General features: G+C 41.8%; 1 protein-coding gene and 1 long non-coding RNA gene across 3 annotated transcripts; one reads left to right on the top strand and one right to left on the bottom strand.

The window, feature by feature from the left end:
- Positions 1 to 835: 835 nt before the first annotated feature.
- Positions 836 to 9,051, bottom strand: LOC120794464. Its single transcript, XR_005708123.1, has 3 exons — positions 8,986 to 9,051; positions 8,149 to 8,224; positions 836 to 1,273 (listed from the first exon to the last, which is right to left on the bottom strand). It is a non-coding gene; the product is annotated as an uncharacterized LOC120794464 (long non-coding RNA).
- A 125-nt stretch (positions 9,052 to 9,176) lies between these two features.
- LOC120790621 (excitatory amino acid transporter 2-like) lies at positions 9,177 to 19,960 on the top strand. Of its 2 annotated transcripts, XM_040128364.1 has the most exons (10): positions 9,177 to 9,405; positions 11,561 to 11,700; positions 12,605 to 12,757; positions 14,152 to 14,402; positions 14,499 to 14,607; positions 15,220 to 15,346; positions 15,557 to 15,790; positions 16,569 to 16,763; positions 16,971 to 17,105; positions 18,982 to 19,231. In XM_040128364.1, exons 2-10 carry the CDS (start codon positions 11,571 to 11,573, stop codon positions 19,229 to 19,231), a joined length of 1,584 nt encoding a protein of 527 aa, XP_039984298.1. In that variant the 5' UTR covers positions 9,177 to 9,405; positions 11,561 to 11,570. The 2 variants fall into 2 exon arrangements, with proteins under 2 accessions (XP_039984298.1, XP_039984289.1); XM_040128355.1 differs by having other exon boundaries at positions 14,152 to 14,607; positions 18,982 to 19,960.

Here is a 19,960-nt window from a genome sequence, read left to right as displayed (position 1 = left end):
GCAGACACCCGCTGCGTTCGCCGCAGCTTTGTGCAGGACACCTTCTAAGCCCGGCCAATTAAACAGTGAGTAGTTCGGTTGTCGTTCTCCGCAACTTGCAGTGACAGTGAATAGACAGAATAAAGCGAATGATCACCGGCAACCCAAGATTTACCGATTCCTTCATGTATAAACAAAATGACCCATCGAATGCAGGAGCCGAGACTTGAAAAATGCAATAGACTGTACCTGTAAACACATCGGTGACTCTGCTGCACATCCCAAACACCAACGAAAGAAACAACCAATCAGTAAACACGCGCTTCAACTACACAGGTGTTTAAAACTGTTGTAAATTTTATGCACTTGAGGTGACTTAATGGGCTTGGGCCTTAATGATTTGTACTAGCAGAGGTCTCCTTCTTACCGCATGATGTCACGCTGCTAAAAACGGGGCGAAACTCCGCTAATCTATTACTCTTTAACTGAGAGAACACCCCGCCCACGCCTGAGAGGAGGTACTGACCTCTCATCTCAAATCCCCAACCCTCTGTCTGTGCATTAGTGGGCACACGGTGCGTGTGCAGGGCATTGGTTTAGGCTGCAGAGGGGGGGAGGTGCGAGGATTTCTATACCTTAGAGTCGGACAGGAGGAGAACCCGGCTGCGATACCTGTATGAGTTGGCTCCAAAAACTCCTCAAATCTTCACCTCCACTGCTTTAATTTTGTGCACACTTGAAGGAAATTACCATTTTCTTACAGTCAGGACAGCAAATTTGAAGAATAGACTTCCACAGGTGAGCATTTTTTTTTTTTTTTTTTTTCTTAATTTAAGGATGCTAGAGGTGGATAATTAGACTATCCTTTCCTTATGAGAACATGTAGCAAGCATATAACTGGCAAACAGGTAAACATAAGTCATTTACAATGTGAAGGAAAACAATTTTGCCGGCTACACAAGTGATTTCCCTCAGTGTGACCCCCGTCTTCATCTTCTCCAGTGTCACTCGGGATGTTGATCATCCTCTTGCCGGTTGCTAGGTCAGACATATACTGTAGCTACTAGGGAGGAACCGTTGGAATGGTACTAGTGCTGTGACCCACTTCGAAGCACAGCCGGATGTAAGGGTGGGTGCTGCGCTTGGTTGTAGTCCCCCTCCGACTCCTGAGTTAATGGCTCATTGTAGGTCAACTCAGGACACTGGCAAAATGCGCAAGAATCCATCAGTGCGCAGAGTCTTGAAATAAGCTGGGCTGGTCCCTCACATCGCCCCAAAATGCCACAAAACACACCTGTTAGTGAATTAGAGGATTAATGACTTTGCATCTCGGGACAGGGACGAGTCAACTCATGCATTTAATGGAAGTGACAGTTTTCTTAAAGCAATGCAAAACTGCCGGCCTTGGGCCGCATGTGCATCATTAGAGATACGGCGCTCTCTGAGATTTCGCTCCCACTGCACTCCCCGACTCGCGACAAGGCTGCGAGAGGATGGAGTTCAAAAGAATAGCCAGAAGGATTAGAGTGTGAATCCCAAGTAAAGTTAACTAGATGGGTTGCACATCAGACAGTTCCTTTTTTTCCCCCCGTGCCTCTTGTTAGGGAGCGTGACTACAGACCTAATCACATCTTCTTTCGAAATAGAATAAATTAAACAATGCACTTTGCACATCTCATACACTGCACTCTTACAGAAGGGTTAAAAAACTTAAAGAGTCTGCAGAGAACATAGTGAACAGTGTGTTTCCTGTCATCACTCTTCTCCTCGTATGTATATATAATTTTCTTTTCCGATCACGCACCTACTCCCCTGAAATAGTCCAAATAGAAAAAATAGTCTCAGCCAGAGAAGGAGGGCATCCATTAACAATAATGTACAACTTACAAAAAACAATCACATAATAGTGTGCGTGTAAAAATGTTTCCCTCCTTCTTCCTTCCTGCCTTCCTTTTTTTTTTTATTTTGCATATTTTGCACCCTCACAGTTCCAGACTTGTCCATCAAGGGAATAACACTCTCGTATATGTTTAAAGTCAAGGTAATTCACAGACACACTAGATAGAGATTATATGCCAAAGTGGTTGATTACCAAATTAAATCTTATTTTTCAGTAAGCACAATGTGTTCTATGCTTTTGTATCGATAAATATATAAATATCTTTCAAGGATAAGGGCCCCTCTTATCCACTTGTGCATCAAAGAAATTTTCAAGTGTCTAATCAGCAGGCAAACTGGAGGCCCTGGGGAAAAATTTCCAGGTTCAATCACTGAAATGACATGCTGTAGTAATTCCTTTTGAGTCTCTCCTACACAGCATTTGTACATGATCATTATGTCTTATTGCTCGGATCATAAATACATCAAAAATACATCAACAAATTTCAAATTGCAGAGGCAGCTGGAGAAGCACCCAGCGCCCCAGAAAAATCCAACAAATCCTTTAAATGAAAAACACGGAGGAAGTTCAGGAAAAAAAAAAATCTGTTTCAGCTACATGAGATGTCAAGAACAGTTTCATTAATATTTTGACGTGATTTCGTTTGACTGAAAATACGACTGTACGCCGTTAGGATTCAAAGGTTTTGTTTTGTTTATTGGACTTGTGTTTCTATTCAGCAATGAAATCCATGTTTTCATAGGAAAACATTTCATCAAATAATGATGAAATGTTCTCCCGTGTAATTAAATGAACTCCATCATGAACAATTATCATAATTTCCCTTCACTTCAGTTTTTCTGCACGTGTTAACACCTCCTTTCAACACCTCGACACATTTCCCTCTGTAGGTCAAGCTCTGCCGTCGTTAGCGGTGTCATCACACTCTGATGACTAATTACGTCCCATAGAAGCAAAACCGTGCGTCTTCACAGCCTCAAAATATGTTTGTAGATCATAATATGTATGATATTTTTTCACTTGGGGGGACACAGGCAAGTGAGAGAAGTCTACAGACTTGAGATTGAAAAAAAAAAAAAAAGAAAAAGTCACAGAAAGACATGACTTTGATCGAGAAACATTTTCCCTGTGATTTTATTCACAGAAGGGTTAATTAGACGGTACAGTTAAATCAGGGACTCCTCTCCTGTTTTTGCAGATTTGAAATGCTTTTTCACTTATTTAAAATTCCACCTCTTCCATTTGCCTATTCACGGCCTCAGGCATGAGGCAAATCATTAACTTCTAAACGAACAATTACTCTCAGTAGGCAAAGGAAGCAGTGAGAGGCTGAAAGGCGCCGGGAGGGACCTTGACATGTGTCATGCTACAAGATTTCCGAATGCCATCACTAACTCCAAGTTTCTTTTTAATGGACTTCAACTGTGAAGTAAGTGACGGTCGCTTATGTAAAGATTACGTAAACTATGCAGAGTTAGAAACGGGTCGTATTGGGACTATAAAGAGATTTAATTATGTCTCATCAAAATTTGGCTCATAAAGCAGGTACCCATTAAATGAGATCCTGCGTCTCTCTGATCCACCTGCTTTTTCGGATTCTCTGTGGATCTGAGGCCTTTTTATGATACGGGAACAATCAGAAATTAAATCATACGTTGATGAATACAGAACACTGTCTCTCTGTAATTATACGCATGCCATTTAACGACGTATTTTCTCCGTGCACTTGAAAAACATTTAAAGGTGCGCTCCACCATGAGTACTCTTTTAAGCGCGTTTAGTTTAGATTAACACAAAGACCAGAAACAGGAGGAAACAGCTAGCCTCGCTCCGTCGAAGTTGCCTTGTCACAAAGCCAAAGTCGACTTATTCATACTTGTATTTTGTGCTTGTGGAACTTGTGGAACAAGTATAGACATAGACAATGAGACGCCACGGTTTAAAGGCAGGGCCCTCAAGAGCTGGGCCTGGTGATAGCGTGCAGCATCTCAGAAGTCCTGCCCTCAGTGTGAAGTTGCCAGCTTTACGAACATTTATACACTCTGAACAGCAAACAAAAGAATACAAAACCTGGGGTAAAACCAACACATCATTGGCGGCTACGTGTAATTGAGTGTTTTTCTTTTCTGGGCCAGTGGTAGCTGTTTCTCACCACTTGCGGCTGAGCTAGGCGAAACGCTTTCTGGACAGCGCTTTTGAATGCGCAGAGATTGAAGCTGATGATGATCTTCCCCCCTGACTCCTGATGAGACAGCAGATGAGCATATCACCCTGACTGCAAAATTTAGCTTCAATTTGCCCTCCTCTGAGTAGAGACGGCGTTTCCTTCTCAACTTCTCAGCTTCCCTCTCGAGTGGAGGGCGCGATGGCGGAGCAATCAAGGGCTGCTCGTCTGACCTGAAATGTTTTGATTGTGCATCTTCTGCGTATGTACGAGCATTTAGCTCTCACAATCAGGAGCTGGTGCTGAGCTCCGGCTCGGGTGAAACGCTGCTCCTACGAGACAGCCGTCAGTAAAGTCGTCACTGAGACAGGATCATCAGCAGTGCATCATGACTGCGACCCCTGCCTCTGCGATGCGATACGGGGCTGCCATTAGCTAGTGACAGCACAGCACTCACTGTGTATAGTCTACCCTGACATGTGCTTCCACTGTGTTGCATTTTTGCATGTGCGTTTTACATCTTTGTAAAAAAATTCAAATTTAAAAAAAAAGACTAATGAACCCTTTTGCTATTTTTATTCTTACTGACATTTTCATTTACAGTCTGATCTAAAAGTATGAGCCACCTACCAAAATACCTTTATGCATATTCTTTCCCAAAAGCTAATACACATTTCAGATGAAATTATTTTCTCTGATATAGGACAAAAAATGTTGGTATTTAGTGGAAATTCTCTCTTTACCACAGTGGAATGCGCCTCTATCCCTGACCTGCCCTCTGCCTGTCATCGATCGGTAAAAGTCTTTGCGGGAAAGTGAGAACCCACACTGTTTGACTGGCTGATCATTAAAAGCACGTCTTTCCTTTTTCCTTTCCAAGAGCATTCAGTGAGGTTGAGGTCCGGGGAGTGCGGCAGGAAAAGCCGTGCAAACACTCCTTGCTCCTCCTCGATCCTTATATAGGCCGCACACAGACTCAGTGTACTGTAGTTCAAGATTATCGTCCTGCCGGGAATCCTCATTCACAGAACTTCGAGCCTTTGGTGAAATTATAGTTGGCTCCAATTTGGCACAGCCAAGACGGTACCACGTCGTTTTGGGCCCTGTTGCATCAACTTGCCACGTGGTTCCCGCCTCACATAAATTCTCTATAAATTTCAAAGCTTGGCTGACACGTTATCAGCAGTTAACGTGTGGGACAAGACCAAGGGGACAGAGGCCAGCGCACAACACGCAAACTATCAATCCTCTGTGTACTTCTGGGAGCTGCCCTATGTCTCCCTGAAAACTTAACTTCTCAGTATAAAATCTGAGATTGTCAGATCTCTACGCTGAGCTCGGAAGTCAGATAGTCGCCACCTGACTTGCTGATGCATCGATGGCAAAGCAAAATTACAAAATGAGAGAAGCGGAAAGTTTTAAAAACTCTGCCAACACAATGGCAAAACACCAAAAAGGCTGCACTTGCAGAGAGAAACCTTAATCGAAAATAGACAAAAAGATCCATTCTAGCAATGTCAATGTACAGGAAGTGATGGAGGACAAATCCCTCAGTCCTTGTTTGGTATAAAAAGGTGTTCTAAATGAGGCTTCCGCAGTCAGCAAGTGGATATCCTCCAAATCTGGGTAGTACACAATCCCCTCCAGTTATGTTACTATCCCCCCGCTGCAATTCGGCAAGGAAACACTGCCGTTGTAAGCACAAAGAGGGAATTTCACACTAAAAAGACCATTAGCCCGGAATATACCCACTTGTTTTGTCTAACCCAGACTGCTGAAGCCTCCTATTAAGTTTGACTAAACTTTATAAAGCATTTGTAGACAGAACAAGGACTGTGGATTTTATCCCCCATCAAAATCACGAGAGGGAATCTCTAGTATGGGGAGCGAGAACATTTACAGCAACCAAAAATCCTGTCATTGTACATATGGGCATGCGTGTATCGTTGTTAAGATTCACTTGAATGTGAACCGATCCTTTAATAGAACTGCGATTTTTGCTACCACTAATAATCTGCAAACTATGTCCCCGAAAACAACCAACGTGTTTCACTAAAACCTCTAAGAGACTCAACAAAAGGAGTGTGGTCAACTTTCTGTAGGGCCATTGAATTTTAAGGTTGTATTGTTTTTTAAAGTGTTTTATTTTGTCACTCGACGTCTTACTCCATATGTATTTTGTCTTTTTTTTCTTAAGTGCCGACTCACAAATTTTGTGGGCTAGAAATTAAATTTTCTAGCCCACAATTTTGCAATTTACTAACAATGACAGTGACAACAACAGCCGATCCTGGTGTTACATTTTGTTGATCTCCATCTTTATACATATTATGCATGTCCTGTTTTGTCCTGTCCAACAGGACAAACTAGAGTAAAAACACAAAACCAATTAGACATGCATGTTGCACGTTGGTCTTGGGCGTTGGTCTGTTCATGCCCATCTTTAAATGCATGGCTGTAGGTTGATATCAGGTCAAGGAGAAAGGTTTGAGTAGTGGTGCTACCAGCCAGGAACAAAGGTCGGCTGAATTCATGAATTCATGAATGATATTTACATACAATATATATATATATATATATGTATATATATATATACTGTATGTATCATTTCCTTTACCTTAGCGGTAAGGAAAAGAAAAGCTTTTTGTACCAAGTTATTGGATATTAAAGGAAAAGTATAAAACTATGTATTTTTTTACACTTCCATTTAATCACTTAAATTAAAACCAACAATGATAGTTTTGTTTTTTTTGTTGCTGTTGTTTTTCGTTTTGGCTTTGGTTGGATTTTTTTACTTGTCTGATAACCTTTTACTGTATTTTGTCAGTTTTTGGGCTCCATAGTCAAACTCACGGGCAGGATTTGTAGTGTTTGGGACTTTGTAGTCAGACATTGCCGCCTCAAGCATGAGGGAAAGGTTCGCACAGAAAATCTCACACCTCGAATCACAGATCAACATTGCTGAAATTTTTTCGGTTTACCAACTAAACTTCTAAATTATTTTATTACCGCAAAGTAATCAACTTTCAATATCATCGTGTAATCACGGCACCCAAAGGACGAGACCTTCGTTTTATGATTTGTGGAAGTGTGTTCCAAGATATCACAGCTGTAGACTTGTTTTGTGAGTGTGTCTGATCCATCTCAATGTGTATGTGTGCTGGATTAGGCATGGCTCAGGACAGATTAGTTAATTATAGACACCTGCTGTCTAAGCGTGGTGTGTGTTGTCAGGTGTTGGAGCATGAGGCTGGCTTGGTGCTGAGGGGAGAAAAGGCGGAGCAGGGTGTGGAATTGCGTGGACAAATGCTTTGCCATGTGCGGTTAGATTGTCTCTCCTCTGCCAGTTGAAGCTCTGAGAGCAGCTCAGTAATGGGAATCTTCACACACACTTTACGGATATAAAGTGTCACCTATTCAACAAACCGATACCCAGTAACTCTTCAAACTGCGGGGATAATGGTCCTATTTCCCCACAGCAGATACATGGTCTTTTAATAGTCGCTCAATGTGCAGTCGGACAGCAGGCATTCAGTTCACCTTTTATTCTGGCCAACCAATTACTTGATTCCCAAGTCAACAGATAAAGCAGTCACATGCCACCGTAAAGAGTCTGCAAAGCATCATGTCTGACCTGTAATAAAAGATCAAATAGGTGCATGACGACTGTCAGAATGTTCCAATGGCTCCGGCGGCATCCTAGACAGCGTGGTAATCATCTTGCCCACATAAAGTCGGTCACCCCGACATAACATTGAAGAATAAATGCCTCCATGGCAACCCCATCGAAAACGACTGCGTGTGCAATGGCCATGTCTGAGAGACCAAAAGAAGCAACGGTCACTTCCAGGAAGAGAATATATGTTTGCACTGAGGCGAATCAGTGACTAGAGAGCACTAAAAAGCTGCGGCCCTGCAAGTACCTCAAATCAAGGCCTAAAAATCGTTCCTGAACTTGGCTCTGCTAAGTTTCTGCCGCATGACTGGGAAAGAGTAACAAGAAGTTGTGCAGGGAGAGGAGAACAACAAACATTCATATATTATTAGGGAAAACCAAAAAAAAACCATGTACAATTTATAAAAACCATGAAAAGTTTATATTTACCTTGATTTGCTTTTTGTTTGCCTTGATCCAAATCCTCAAGTCCTCTCAAGTAATCCAATGTTGGTTTAAGCTGTGGCTTAAAACCAGTAAGAAATAAGAAGCAAATAAAATCAGATACTCAATTTCTTATAATATAAGCCATAATTAATGTCGAGGAAACATCTGCAATCAGTTTTCCCATTTCACGCTCATAATCAACTTTTATTCCGCTAAATTTGTTCTCCTCTAGGCTTCTGGCTACTTAATTTGGAAGTTATTGCCTAAAGTGAACTTCGGGCTTAACATTCACTGAAAGCCTCACATCAACCCCTGAATTTGCACCTGTCTCGTAACTGGTTCACATAATAATGAAGCATGCAGATAAATCTAACTGCAACCCATTTAAGGTTAAAAATAAATCACTTAGTGGGCACAAACCCAGGTCAGGTTTCGAAGATGTCGTTCATTTACGGATTGCGCAAATATTAGCTGTCAGCTATTTTCTATTCCCCACGAGGTGGATATAAGAAACAGGCCACAAATTAATGACTGGGAAAACCGGTTCTCTTTCTCTTCAGGATGATCTTGCTCTTAAGGCTACATTTTCTCCCCGTACGTGTCACTGAATTCATAAAATTTCTCAGCAATGGCAGTGTGCGGCACCCACCCTTGGTGGCACCAGAAATCTCATAATGACACCGCTGTGTGTTAGAAATGAATAATGGGCCGCCACCACTGATCATTATCACCTGTGCTTCTCGGTGTAAAGTCGAGGTGTTTCAATACTCCTGGCAACTTTTTAAAAAAAGGGCTGTACGAAATAAAAGCTCTGCAAACCCTGCGCGTTTTGGCCCTTACCAGAGAAGTAAACAAGACCAAACTTAGCAAAATGAATGAATAAATAAGAAAAGACCAAAAGAAAAAGATAAATAAGAAAGCGAAAAGGATTTTCACTCCCCCTCTAATCTTAGCGGGTTGGCTCCGCCCTTCCCGTCTGGGAGACTCCTGTCACACCTCCAGGTTGATCAGTTTACCCTTGCACGCTTCCCTGCAGCTGAATGAGCAGGCATCTGTGATCGTGGATATACCCTGAACACTCAGAAAGAAGTGATCTGCAGATTTCTAAAGGACTGGAGGAGCAGAAGACTTTTTGGAAGTTCTGACTGGATTTACCAATGCACGAGTCATGACTCTGTTCATTTTTTCACCTGTTCCGCTGGCTGCGTAGTAGCTCTCCACAAGTCTAATTTCAATCCCAAGCAATTTACAAAACAACAGGTAAGCCCTGCGAGTAGCGCAATAGTGGTGCGGTCGCAATTTATGGCACACTCTTAAAAACGTGACCTTGAAGAGGTCCCATCCGAACAATGTTCAGCTGCTCCTGTGCAGCTTTACCTTGAAACCTGGATGATGCAACAGTGATGCAATAATAGCTGTTGTACATTATGGCCAGACCATAACTGATGTAAGGGTAGACCAAATCCTGCGTTCGTAGATAAAGTATTTTTATTTTTTTTTGTCGTTGCTCCTTAAACACGGTGCACACACTCCATCCTGTTCTGGCCTTTGACCCTTTTGCATCAGCCCCACGACCAGACATCTTGTATATAGACATATATATATATATCTTTTGCAGCTTTTAATGGATTTGGTATGAAATTACCAGCTTGCACTGGGAAAGACAACCATTACCTTTTTCAGACATCTCCTTTTGGTTTGAAACTAAACTGCCTACATAACTAATATTGCTTTCTCCTGGGGATTTTTTGGTCTCAAACTGATTTGTTTCAGTGCCTCTGTTGTACCCAGCCGTGGAAAAACGAAGAGAAATTTGGTCTGAACACCGAAGTTTGGTATTTAAATGAGTAATCCCCTGCATAACAGTCGGCATGCAGGTGGAGGTGACACCTTGACTTTTCCTGGGAAGCCCCTTTTGTGTTACATAACTCAATCACTTGTGTGCTGGAGGTACTAATTATATCCTCTTTAAAAGGCTTAAGTGTCATTAATGCCGGGGCACAGTGTATCAGACAGGCGTGATTGACTTGGCAGTTGTTCTGCCCTCACCATATATTTACCCTGTCCCCCGTGCATGTCTTGTTCAGATGGTAATTCAAACATTGAATTATCAAACATGTTACCGAATGCGGAGAGAAGAGATTAGTTATATCTCCATACCACTCAAAATTAAAGCGTCGTCCCCACTTTCGGCTGGGAATTGTTCTCTGAAGCAAAGTATTCTTTTCCGGAGGAAACTTTTCTCTGAATCCACAACCTTTCTGTTGTGTTCGCTACCAGCATTAATATTCCAGGTGTTCAAGTCATGAAGGTCAAGAGTGTCCAAATGACACGGACAATCACTGTTACATAACTGTGCACGTCTGTGCTCTACAGAGGATTTAAAGGCTGCACAGGGGAGAGCTGATCTTTAAGTCAAAGAGGCTTTACGCCAGACCACAACAAACCTGAGACACTTGTTGCTACAGTGAAATGACGCTAGAAAGATGAAGAGGTGCCTACTGGAATGGATGAGATGGCGATCTGCCATTAACATCCAGTATCTACACGTGACAAAAATTCCCAAGTTCTGGAGACACCTTTATAACACATTATGTGTTCAAAACTGAAGGCCAAATCACTGACCACATAACACACATACGTGCATGTTCGGTATATAACTTTTCAAAATGTCCCCATCATGCATCTCCTTATTCAACTTTGCATCGAGGTTTCCATGCTCACATCTTTGTTTCTGCACATAAACCAGAATATCTCAAATTATCATAAATTAACGCGCGTGGACATTCGGCAGAAGCAGTAGCAGCAGTAGCGGAGGGGAGGATATGAGTAACAGCTGGCGATCTGTCTATTCAAATAGATCCCACCATTACCTGTGCCGGCGCCCTGACCAACCACTAGAAGTTAATGTCACAGTGACAAAAACATGATCCCTCACTGGCCTCCTAACAGTAAACATCGGCAATTATGTATGCCGGAAAGCACAGCCGAGCTGGAAGTGCCACCGCTGGGAAATAAACCCAGGTCACTGGTGGGCAGAATGCTGTCTTTGTGGCCTCCATCCACCTACGGCCTACCGATTTACATCTGTGAATTATGAAGGTTGTTTAAGCACCAGGCAGCTTTGCATAAAGCTTACCATTTGTTTCATACTCAGTAATAATGGAATCCTTCCAATGGAAAGTATAGCTCCAGCTGCACTCTCAATCATAGTGTACCCCCCACCTCCGTTTTCGAACCTCCTTCAGCCATGTTTGTGTGTTCTCTTAGTTGCAAGTAAGGATGTTTTTTTAATAGCTAAAGCAAACATGCTGCTCAGTGATGTAAAACCCAAAAAAAGATGTCGTAACAAAATTCATTAAAACCCCATCAGTAATTAACGGCCCTTTTTGTCTCTCTTCTTCACTACTTTCAGTGCCAACAACATGCAGAAGCAAGTGGAGGTCAGGATGGACGAGAGCCATCTGGAGCCCGTAGTGGACACTCCTGAGAGTGCATGTGGCGGTTTCTGTGACAAGATCATGAGGAACATGGTTCTCACTCTCACAATCCTCGGTAAGTTGATAGTCCCAGTGCTTTTCTACTCCCTACTTATCCTGTGCAGGGCCTCGGGGGGGGGTCAGAGCCTTTCCCAGCATGCATTACACAAAAGGCAGGGTACACTCTGGCTAGGTTGTTGGTCCATCACTGCACCAACACGCTTAGGGCCGACAAACACATTTACATTTATGGGCAATTTACCTTACCTGCATGTCTGCATGGAGAAAATCCACCCACACAAGAGGAAAACGCACAAACCCCACTCAGAAAGGCCCCGGTCTTTCCGATCCAGCACTTTCTTGCTGAGAGCCAACAGCGCCAACCACTGAGCCACTGCGTTCCCTCACGTGAAGTAAAAACATTTTACTACATACCATTTAAATATGAAAACGGCTCACAGCTTCTTTCTAGATGTTAGAATATCAAGCATTCAAAAGACAAGGTGTTTCCTGATGTTCTTTCTATATTGGATTTAAAATACACTGTAATACACTGAAGTGTATGTACCAAGGGCAAACCTAACAAAGAAAAGGTGTTGTCTTCAGTATTATTCTTTCATCGTTTTCAACTATTTCTCTGTCCTCCATATGTTGACGTATAAAAGTTAAAGTTTAATCGAAGTTATATTTTGTTGGTGTCATTGTTTTATTAGCTGCTGTGCGGTAAAACATAGGTTTAAAAGTTTTATTCATCACACACGTACATAATTATCACGGTATCTACAGGTAACATGGCACCGTTTCTCTCGGACGACAGGTCGTGATGTTAACTAAGATTCTAATGAGAAGGAGATTCGATTTTATTAATCGCACAGGTGTTGATGTATTTTCATTCAGACACATTAAGTGTTCACAGTTTGTATCTCAGCGCTCGGGGTCACCTGGCTTTGTGTTTGACTTGTGTTTTCTCCCCGGCTCAGGTGTGTTTCTGGGTTCCATCGCTGGAATGCTGCTGCGGCACATATCTCCCCTCCCTCCCGATGTTATTATGATCATCGCCTTCCCAGGGGAGATCCTAATGAGGATGCTGAAGATGCTTATTTTGCCTCTCATTGTTTCCAGTCTGGTCACAGGTGGGTGAGGAGGTAGAGAAGCTGCGGCAAACGTTTCCGCTGAGTGCGCTGGCAAGTGTCCTGAAACGAGTTCACGTGGTGCTAGCTGAGTTGAGTTGAAAAAGGAGAGACCAGAGAGTAGGCGGGGGGGTTAATGTATATATGTTTAAAAACAAAACACTGTGTGAAGGAGAGGAGGCACACAAACCGTTTTTTTTTGTCAGGTGTATCTTACTGACTTTTCCACACTTTCATTATTTTTAGTGAAAACACACACCTCACACTAGTTAAAAACAAAACTACAGGACAACAAACTCTAATGATATACGCTATATAGACATAGGTGTGTTAGTTTACCTGTATGCTGGTTGTGTTGGCCACATTTCCTCTGAAATATACATCTATGCAAGTATATGTTAATCCTTCACTGGTAAATAGGAAAAACACGTTTTTTTTTCCTTTTCTTTTTATTGCACTGTTCAGCTGCGTTCCTTGCATTCATGTGTATATAGATCACTTTAGACCTGTTTTAACACACTTGATTTAATGCCAGTTTTAGCTGCCACGCCTAAACCTTATTTATGCATACAATAACATTATAACCTGGGAAAATACCAAATCATTTACTGGCGGAGTTCAGCTATTCAGCTGATATGACGATGGCGATGATGATCACCTGCACATGTAGCATTGGTCATTTTGTATATAGTAGAGTAGTGCAGGCACATTTACAATACTGCGTCTCAGAGCGCACACAACTTCCAACAAGACTTCCTTGACAGACTCAGTTACCCTCCGTACACAGTGTATTTGTTGAAGGCTGCTGTTATGCAGCACGCGCTGCTCGGGAGGTGAAGACATCTAGTCCCCTCCACAAGTCTGGAGAGAAACAGTGTTACATTCACTCGCTGTCACACTGAATAAATAAAGCCTGAATTCAAAAGACTCATTGTCCAGCTAGGTAGAATCGTGCTGTTAAAGTGCGGGTGTAGACATGTTATGTTTACATGTACTCTAGCAGCAGTTTTCTCCCCGAGTCATCTCGCTTTGGAAGCTACGGATATGAAATCGTCGGGCAGAGAATTTGTTTTCCCAATATATTTGCACAATATGTCCTCAGTGAGCGGTGGAAATCACAACACCGGCACTGCTTATCTAAACGAGGTGCGCTGTTTCAAATACTGGAAGCTGGTCTGGAGGGAAAGTGGGATCTGTTTGGTGAGGGAAGCTGATCGGCTTAATTGTGATGTTCTAATCAGAGTAACCTTATCGCTGTCTATTAAAGACAGAAAACATATGAAACCTTACAGTATGATCCATCCAACGGCAAGCTGTATATTTTAGTAATTCTGGGTTTTATCTTTTTGATGTTGGACACTTTTTAAATTTTCCTGTAAAACATACTATGCCAACAGGACTAGCCGGTTTGGATGCCAAATCCAGCGGCCGCTTAGGGACCAGGGCCATGGTGTACTACATGTCGACAACGGTGATTGCAGCCGTCCTGGGAGTGATCCTGGTGCTGCTCATCCATCCCGGGAACCCCAAGCTGAGGGCTAATCTCGGGCAGGGAAAGAAGAACGACGAGGTTTCCAGCGTAGACGCTTTCTTTGACCTCATCCGAAATCTTTTCCCGGAAAACTTGGTGCAGGCCTGCTTCCAGCAGGTAGGAGTCTCACAGAGAGTTTTCACCCACCAAATAAAGTCTAATTCATATGTCAGTCGCTCCAGCTGTTTGTTGTTTTCTTTGCCTCTTGTCCAGATCCAAACAGTGACCACCAAAGTACCAGTGCCCACTAACAGGACCAAGGCACCCCCACAATTCACAGTGAAAAGGTCACTTCAGTTCAAGAGTGGGATGAATGTCCTGGGTAAGTGAAGAGTTTGAAAACACACCCACTGCACAGCTGAAAAGAAATAGCAGTTGTTGAAGAAAAACACTGAAGTAACACATACCTCCACCAGTGTTGCACATTCAGATTGAATAACAGAAAATCTTTTGCAATCTGGACCCAGATCTGTGTCAAAATATATGTAGTTATAGACAGTCATGGGATACACATGTGCCAGATGTTGTGAAGTCAAGCAAGCTCAGTAATTCATAGGATGATTTTCCAGATACCACATATTGCTATAGATTATGAAATTTACCGTATCCATGCCAAAAACGAATCAGCTGACTAATGGTTCTACTTCCCACCAAAGCTGATTCTGCTGTCTCATTTTTAAGATCTACTGCTAATAGACAAAAATAACCCCAAACAAAACAAAAAAAAACAGCCAAAAACAAAACAGCTGTGGCAGATGCAACATTGAATGATAGTGAGTAATACATTTTCAGATTATTATCTTTTTCGTAGTATTGCAAACACCTGACGTGAAGAAATGTACATATCGCTTTCAATGAATGATTAGTAGAGGATATTGATTTTCTATAAGATGGGTTTACACTAATTACCATTACTGCGCTCTGTGCCCTGCAGGTTTGATCGGATTCTTTGTCGCTTTTGGAGTTATTATGGGGAAAATGGGAGAAAAGGCCAAGCTGATGTTGGAGTTTTTCAACGTCCTGAATGAGATTGTTATGAAGCTTGTTAGCGCAATCATGTGGTAAGTGCCATCTACCACAGCCATTTATCCACACTCAGTAAAACTGCCAAACCCAGTATATATATGTATATATATATATATATATATATATATATATATATATATATAAACATAGATACATAGATAGATATATACATAATATGTATGTGTGCATGTGTTTCTATTAGATCCTAATCACAAGCATATCCTGTTTCTGACCTCTATCTGCAGGTACTCCCCTGTTGGTATTGCCTGCCTCATCTGTGGAAAGATCATCTCCATTGCTGATTTGGAGGTGGTTGCGAGGCAGCTGGGGATGTACATGATCACTGTGATAGTGGGCCTCATCATCCATGGAGGCATCTTCCTTCCGCTGATATATTTTGTGGTCGTAAAAGAAAACCCCTTCAAGTTCTTCATGGGTATATTCCAGGCTTGGGTGACAGCACTTGGAACGGCGTCCAGGTATGACATATTTCTGCCTTCGCTCCTGCTTTATATTCTAGGACTCAGACTCTCCTACACTGATGGCGCCTCTAATGCAGGTTTCCTCTCCAATGCACTGCATGTTTTTATGAATACTCTATGGCCATATTTTAAATAACAACTATAACTCTTATTTCAAGTGGTAACTGTGAAGTAGTCTTGCCAGCAACGCCGTCTCCCTTTGCCTCCACGTGAGATATCTTTCCCTTACTCAATGTTTTATTATTGACATGAGATACACTCTTTCCCCTCCTGAGGTGAGCTCAGGTCTTCCAAGTTCCCGCCTGCTCAGTGCTCTGCCATCTACGAGTAAAACACTTACTAATTATCAGAAAAAACAAACAAAACACCCGCTGAGTCACAACCGATGTTGTCCCGATGAGATTCACACTTAAAGTAAATTACAACAGCGATATGTTTTTGTCTCCTTGGTGAACTTAAACCCATGAAAGCCAGGGCCTGTGTAAGTGTATTTTATGACACAAATTAATAATGAATAAAATACCATAGTTCAGGGTGGATTTTTTCCAGTATGAATGGAAGAATAGTGTAATTGGGTTTAAAAACTATTTCAACATTGACATAGTGCTCCAGTCAAATTAATTCTGAATAGACAGTTGAGAATTTGTGGTAGAGTTCTTTATTGCAGCAAGTTTTTTAGTGGCAAATTGAATGCAGAGTTTGCCGACTGAGCATCAGTGCGTGCTGTCTGTGACTATCATAGTAAAGCATGTCTTCCTCTTTTCATTTGCCACAGTGCCGGTACCCTGCCTGTCACGTTCAGATGCTTAGAGGACAACCTGGGCATCGACAAGAGAGTAACGCGATTTGTCCTCCCGGTGGGAGCCACCATCAACATGGACGGCACGGCGCTTTATGAGGCTGTGGCTGCCATCTTCATCGCTCAGATGAATGGGATTGAGCTTGACTGGGGCCAAATTGTTACCGTCAGGTGAGCATGCGTCTACAGAGAGACATCACAACACATTTGCGAGATAATAGTTTGGCGGGAAATCAGCGACATTCTGCTCAACGGCATTATAAATGTGCCTCAGCAAAATAATGAATAACCTTATCTCAAATTCTATTTTCCTTATGAATAATGGTGAATAAAACTGGTTTGTCCTGCTGAGAGTTGAACCTGTTGTCTCCTGTTTAGCATGACAGCCACCCTGGCCAGCGTTGGAGCAGCCAGCATCCCCAGTGCTGGACTTGTGACCATGCTTCTGATACTCACGGCGGTGGGGCTGCCCACGCAGGACATCAGCCTCCTGGTCGCGGTCGACTGGCTGCTGTGAGTTCAACATCAGCACGAAACATCAACACAAGGGCAACTGATTTTGGTTTCTCAACGGCAGATTTGTTAAAGTAACCAATGCAAGATTATATCTTAATATATCAGCGTCGCATAATAAGGACTCCCCCTCCCAAATTCCACAGAAGTTGTTGATCACAATCTAACAAAATCACAAGTTGCTTTTTTTCTTTTAGAATGTGTCGTCATCTCAACAAATCTGAGAAAGCTGAGAAAATGAGAAACATTTTATGCACAGTGGGTTTAAAACTGAATTACCGTTATCCATGGAAGCTTCAGAGCATAACTCTGCCCACCGTATTTTGTCAAATTTTTCCAGCAATCCAGTCAAGTCTGACCAAAAAATCTCACTTTTCCTTCACTGTAAATGGAATTAAAAATCGACCCAACACCTTCTTCAACATATTTACATATATACACATCCAGTATATGTACTTAAGTTTCCTTCTATCTTTCTTTCTCCGTCCATGTCCTGACACCTCTCGGTAGATATTTTTTTGCACTTCTTTCCGGAGCAGCACACGTACACGCGCGCACACACACACACACACACGCACACACACACACACACACACACACACACACACACACACACACACACACACACACACACACAGAATTTGTTCAGTGTAGAGCTAAACCTACCAGTGGCCAAAGTAGCTTCGAAACAGATGCTTGACTTAAATTTGAACAAACAGGTTTTCGCTGCGTTTCTCGTTACAGAGCGAGCAGTGAGCATGTTCTTCTTGTGTCTACCATATATTGTGGGGGTTTACAAAACCCCTACAACTTTGGCTGTCAGGCTTTGATACGTTTTCTGAAGACAATCAATTGCTGTTCTCATTATGCCCACTCAGTGACATCTTTGCGTGGACTCAGAAAACATATAACTTCATGATCCTTTTGTAAAAGGAAAAGGGGCTCTGGTACTTTCCTCTCTATTGGTACTGCTTAATATGATGTTAACGTTACTCAGCTGGGAATAAGCCGTCCCACCTACGCACACGCGTAATTACAGATATCATGGTGACCCTCAGGCTGAGTGGGACTGTGGGTAATTTATACAAACAAGTGGAAACCCTTTTATTAATTTTTACAAATTAATAAACCTTCAATAACCTACACATGCCGGCCATAGCAATCCTTGTCTTTTTGTGAGATTTCTTTTTGTGTTTTTGCTTTTTGTGCCTAAAGTATCTAACAGTAACTTAAAATGAAAGACAAGACTAATGATATAAAGCCTTGCTAGTAGCTCTGTGAGGCTGTACTTAGGCACATTAGTGCTTTCAGCTAAATGCACGCTACAATGTTCACAGTGACATTGCTAAGATGGTGATGTTTATCAGGTATAATGTTTACCATGTTCACCATAATACTTGAGGATGTCTGCATGCTAACATTTTATTCTTAGCACTAAACACAAAGCACAGCTCAGGCTGATGGGAGTGTCATTAGCTTGGCATGCATTTGGTCGTAAGCCAAAGTATTGGACAAATTGCAATTTTGACCTGATGGCGGTAGTAGATGAAAAGTTGAGGGATCACCGCCGGCATTTGAATTCTTGGCAATCCATGCAATAGTTGTCGAGACATTGCACACAAAACGCCAAAATCATTAGGATTCATCGTCTGCAGATCATGAATGTCTGTACAGAATCTCATGGCGATCCATCCAATAGTTCTTGATTGATTTCAGTCTGGGCCAAAGTGGTGGACCGACCACCAACAATGCCATCCCTCGACTCAAAATTTTAAAGAAATTAAAAGAAAAAAAAAGATGTTTTTCCTTGTTCTTTTGCTGCTTTTGCTGATTATTTTCCCGTATCTTTCCCATGACTCTCTTCTTCAACATACAGGGATCGTTTCCGCACCTCAGTCAACGTGGTTGGGGACTCCTATGGAGCAGGTATTGTTTACCACCTTTCTAAAGATGAGCTTGACTCATTCGACGCCCAACAGACCCGGATGGATGACTTTGAGATGGCAAAGACACAATCCTTCTTTGAAAATAACAGCAACCAGAATGTATACACTCACCACAACTCAATCTTGATAGACGACTGCAAGGTACATTTCACGTTAACGGACATAGAGACTTGTATGTAGAGAATCCTCCCCAGCTCTGTCTATGTGTTTGTCTTTTTTGTGTTTGTGTTTTTTCTCTATGTGACTTCCTATATTGGTGTATTTGTGACTGTGTGTATAGTAAATGTCATATGAAAAAGCAGTTTTTGTGATACCAGGTTCATGAAAAGCAAAGTTTGTTCTTTTTTTAATGTTATACATTTGTTTTTTTTATCCTCTTCAAAAACTCTGTTTTTCCCTTATAAAATCCAAATGAAAGTGTTTATTTCTAAGCATCAATCATACAGAAAGCTTTGTCTTGTACACGATTATATTTGATTTGTATTTTGTTGTGGTATGTCTTGATTTCATTAAGAGACTGTTTTTTTTTTTTTTCTTTTTCTTTTGTCTACTTAATTGGACATGTATTTGTGGCAGCCCTGACCAAGTTACAGTTTTCAATCATTGGCCATCTTTTCAAAGAGTTTTTGTAGCTAGTGGTATGCATAAAGACTGCTGTTTCACCGTGTTTCATCCAAAGTGATGCATAAATTCATGAAATGCCAAGCTCAGATCCTTTCCTATCTATATTGTAGCTAGTTTTCTGATCAAACAGAATTTCAAAGAATTCCACACGTAAAATTTTTGTTGATATTCCATTGCCTGTATAATGCAACTTTTTGTCTGATTTGTCTTATGCTATAGTTGCATTGTGATCATTTTGATAACTGATCAGTATTGTAATTCGGTTTGGCAGAGAATTCATAAAAT

Source organism: Xiphias gladius, chromosome 1 (genome assembly GCF_016859285.1).
Source record: "Xiphias gladius isolate SHS-SW01 ecotype Sanya breed wild chromosome 1, ASM1685928v1, whole genome shotgun sequence".
Lineage (NCBI taxonomy): Eukaryota > Metazoa > Chordata > Actinopteri > Istiophoriformes > Xiphiidae > Xiphias > Xiphias gladius.
The sequence above is the reverse complement of the archived record's forward strand: the minus strand, read 5'-3'. Positions and strand labels throughout refer to the sequence as shown.

Coding starts and splice junctions, on each gene's coding strand:
- LOC120790621 (XM_040128355.1), top strand. CDS start 11,571: ATGCAGAAGCAAGTGGAGGTCAGGATGGACGAGAGCCATCTGGAGCCC. Junction 16,764..16,970: donor GGCCAAATTGTTACCGTCAG/GTGAGCATGCGT, acceptor TCTCCTGTTTAG/CATGACAGCCACCCTGGCCA. Junction 17,106..18,981: donor GTCGCGGTCGACTGGCTGCT/GTGAGTTCAACA, acceptor TTCAACATACAG/GGATCGTTTCCGCACCTCAG.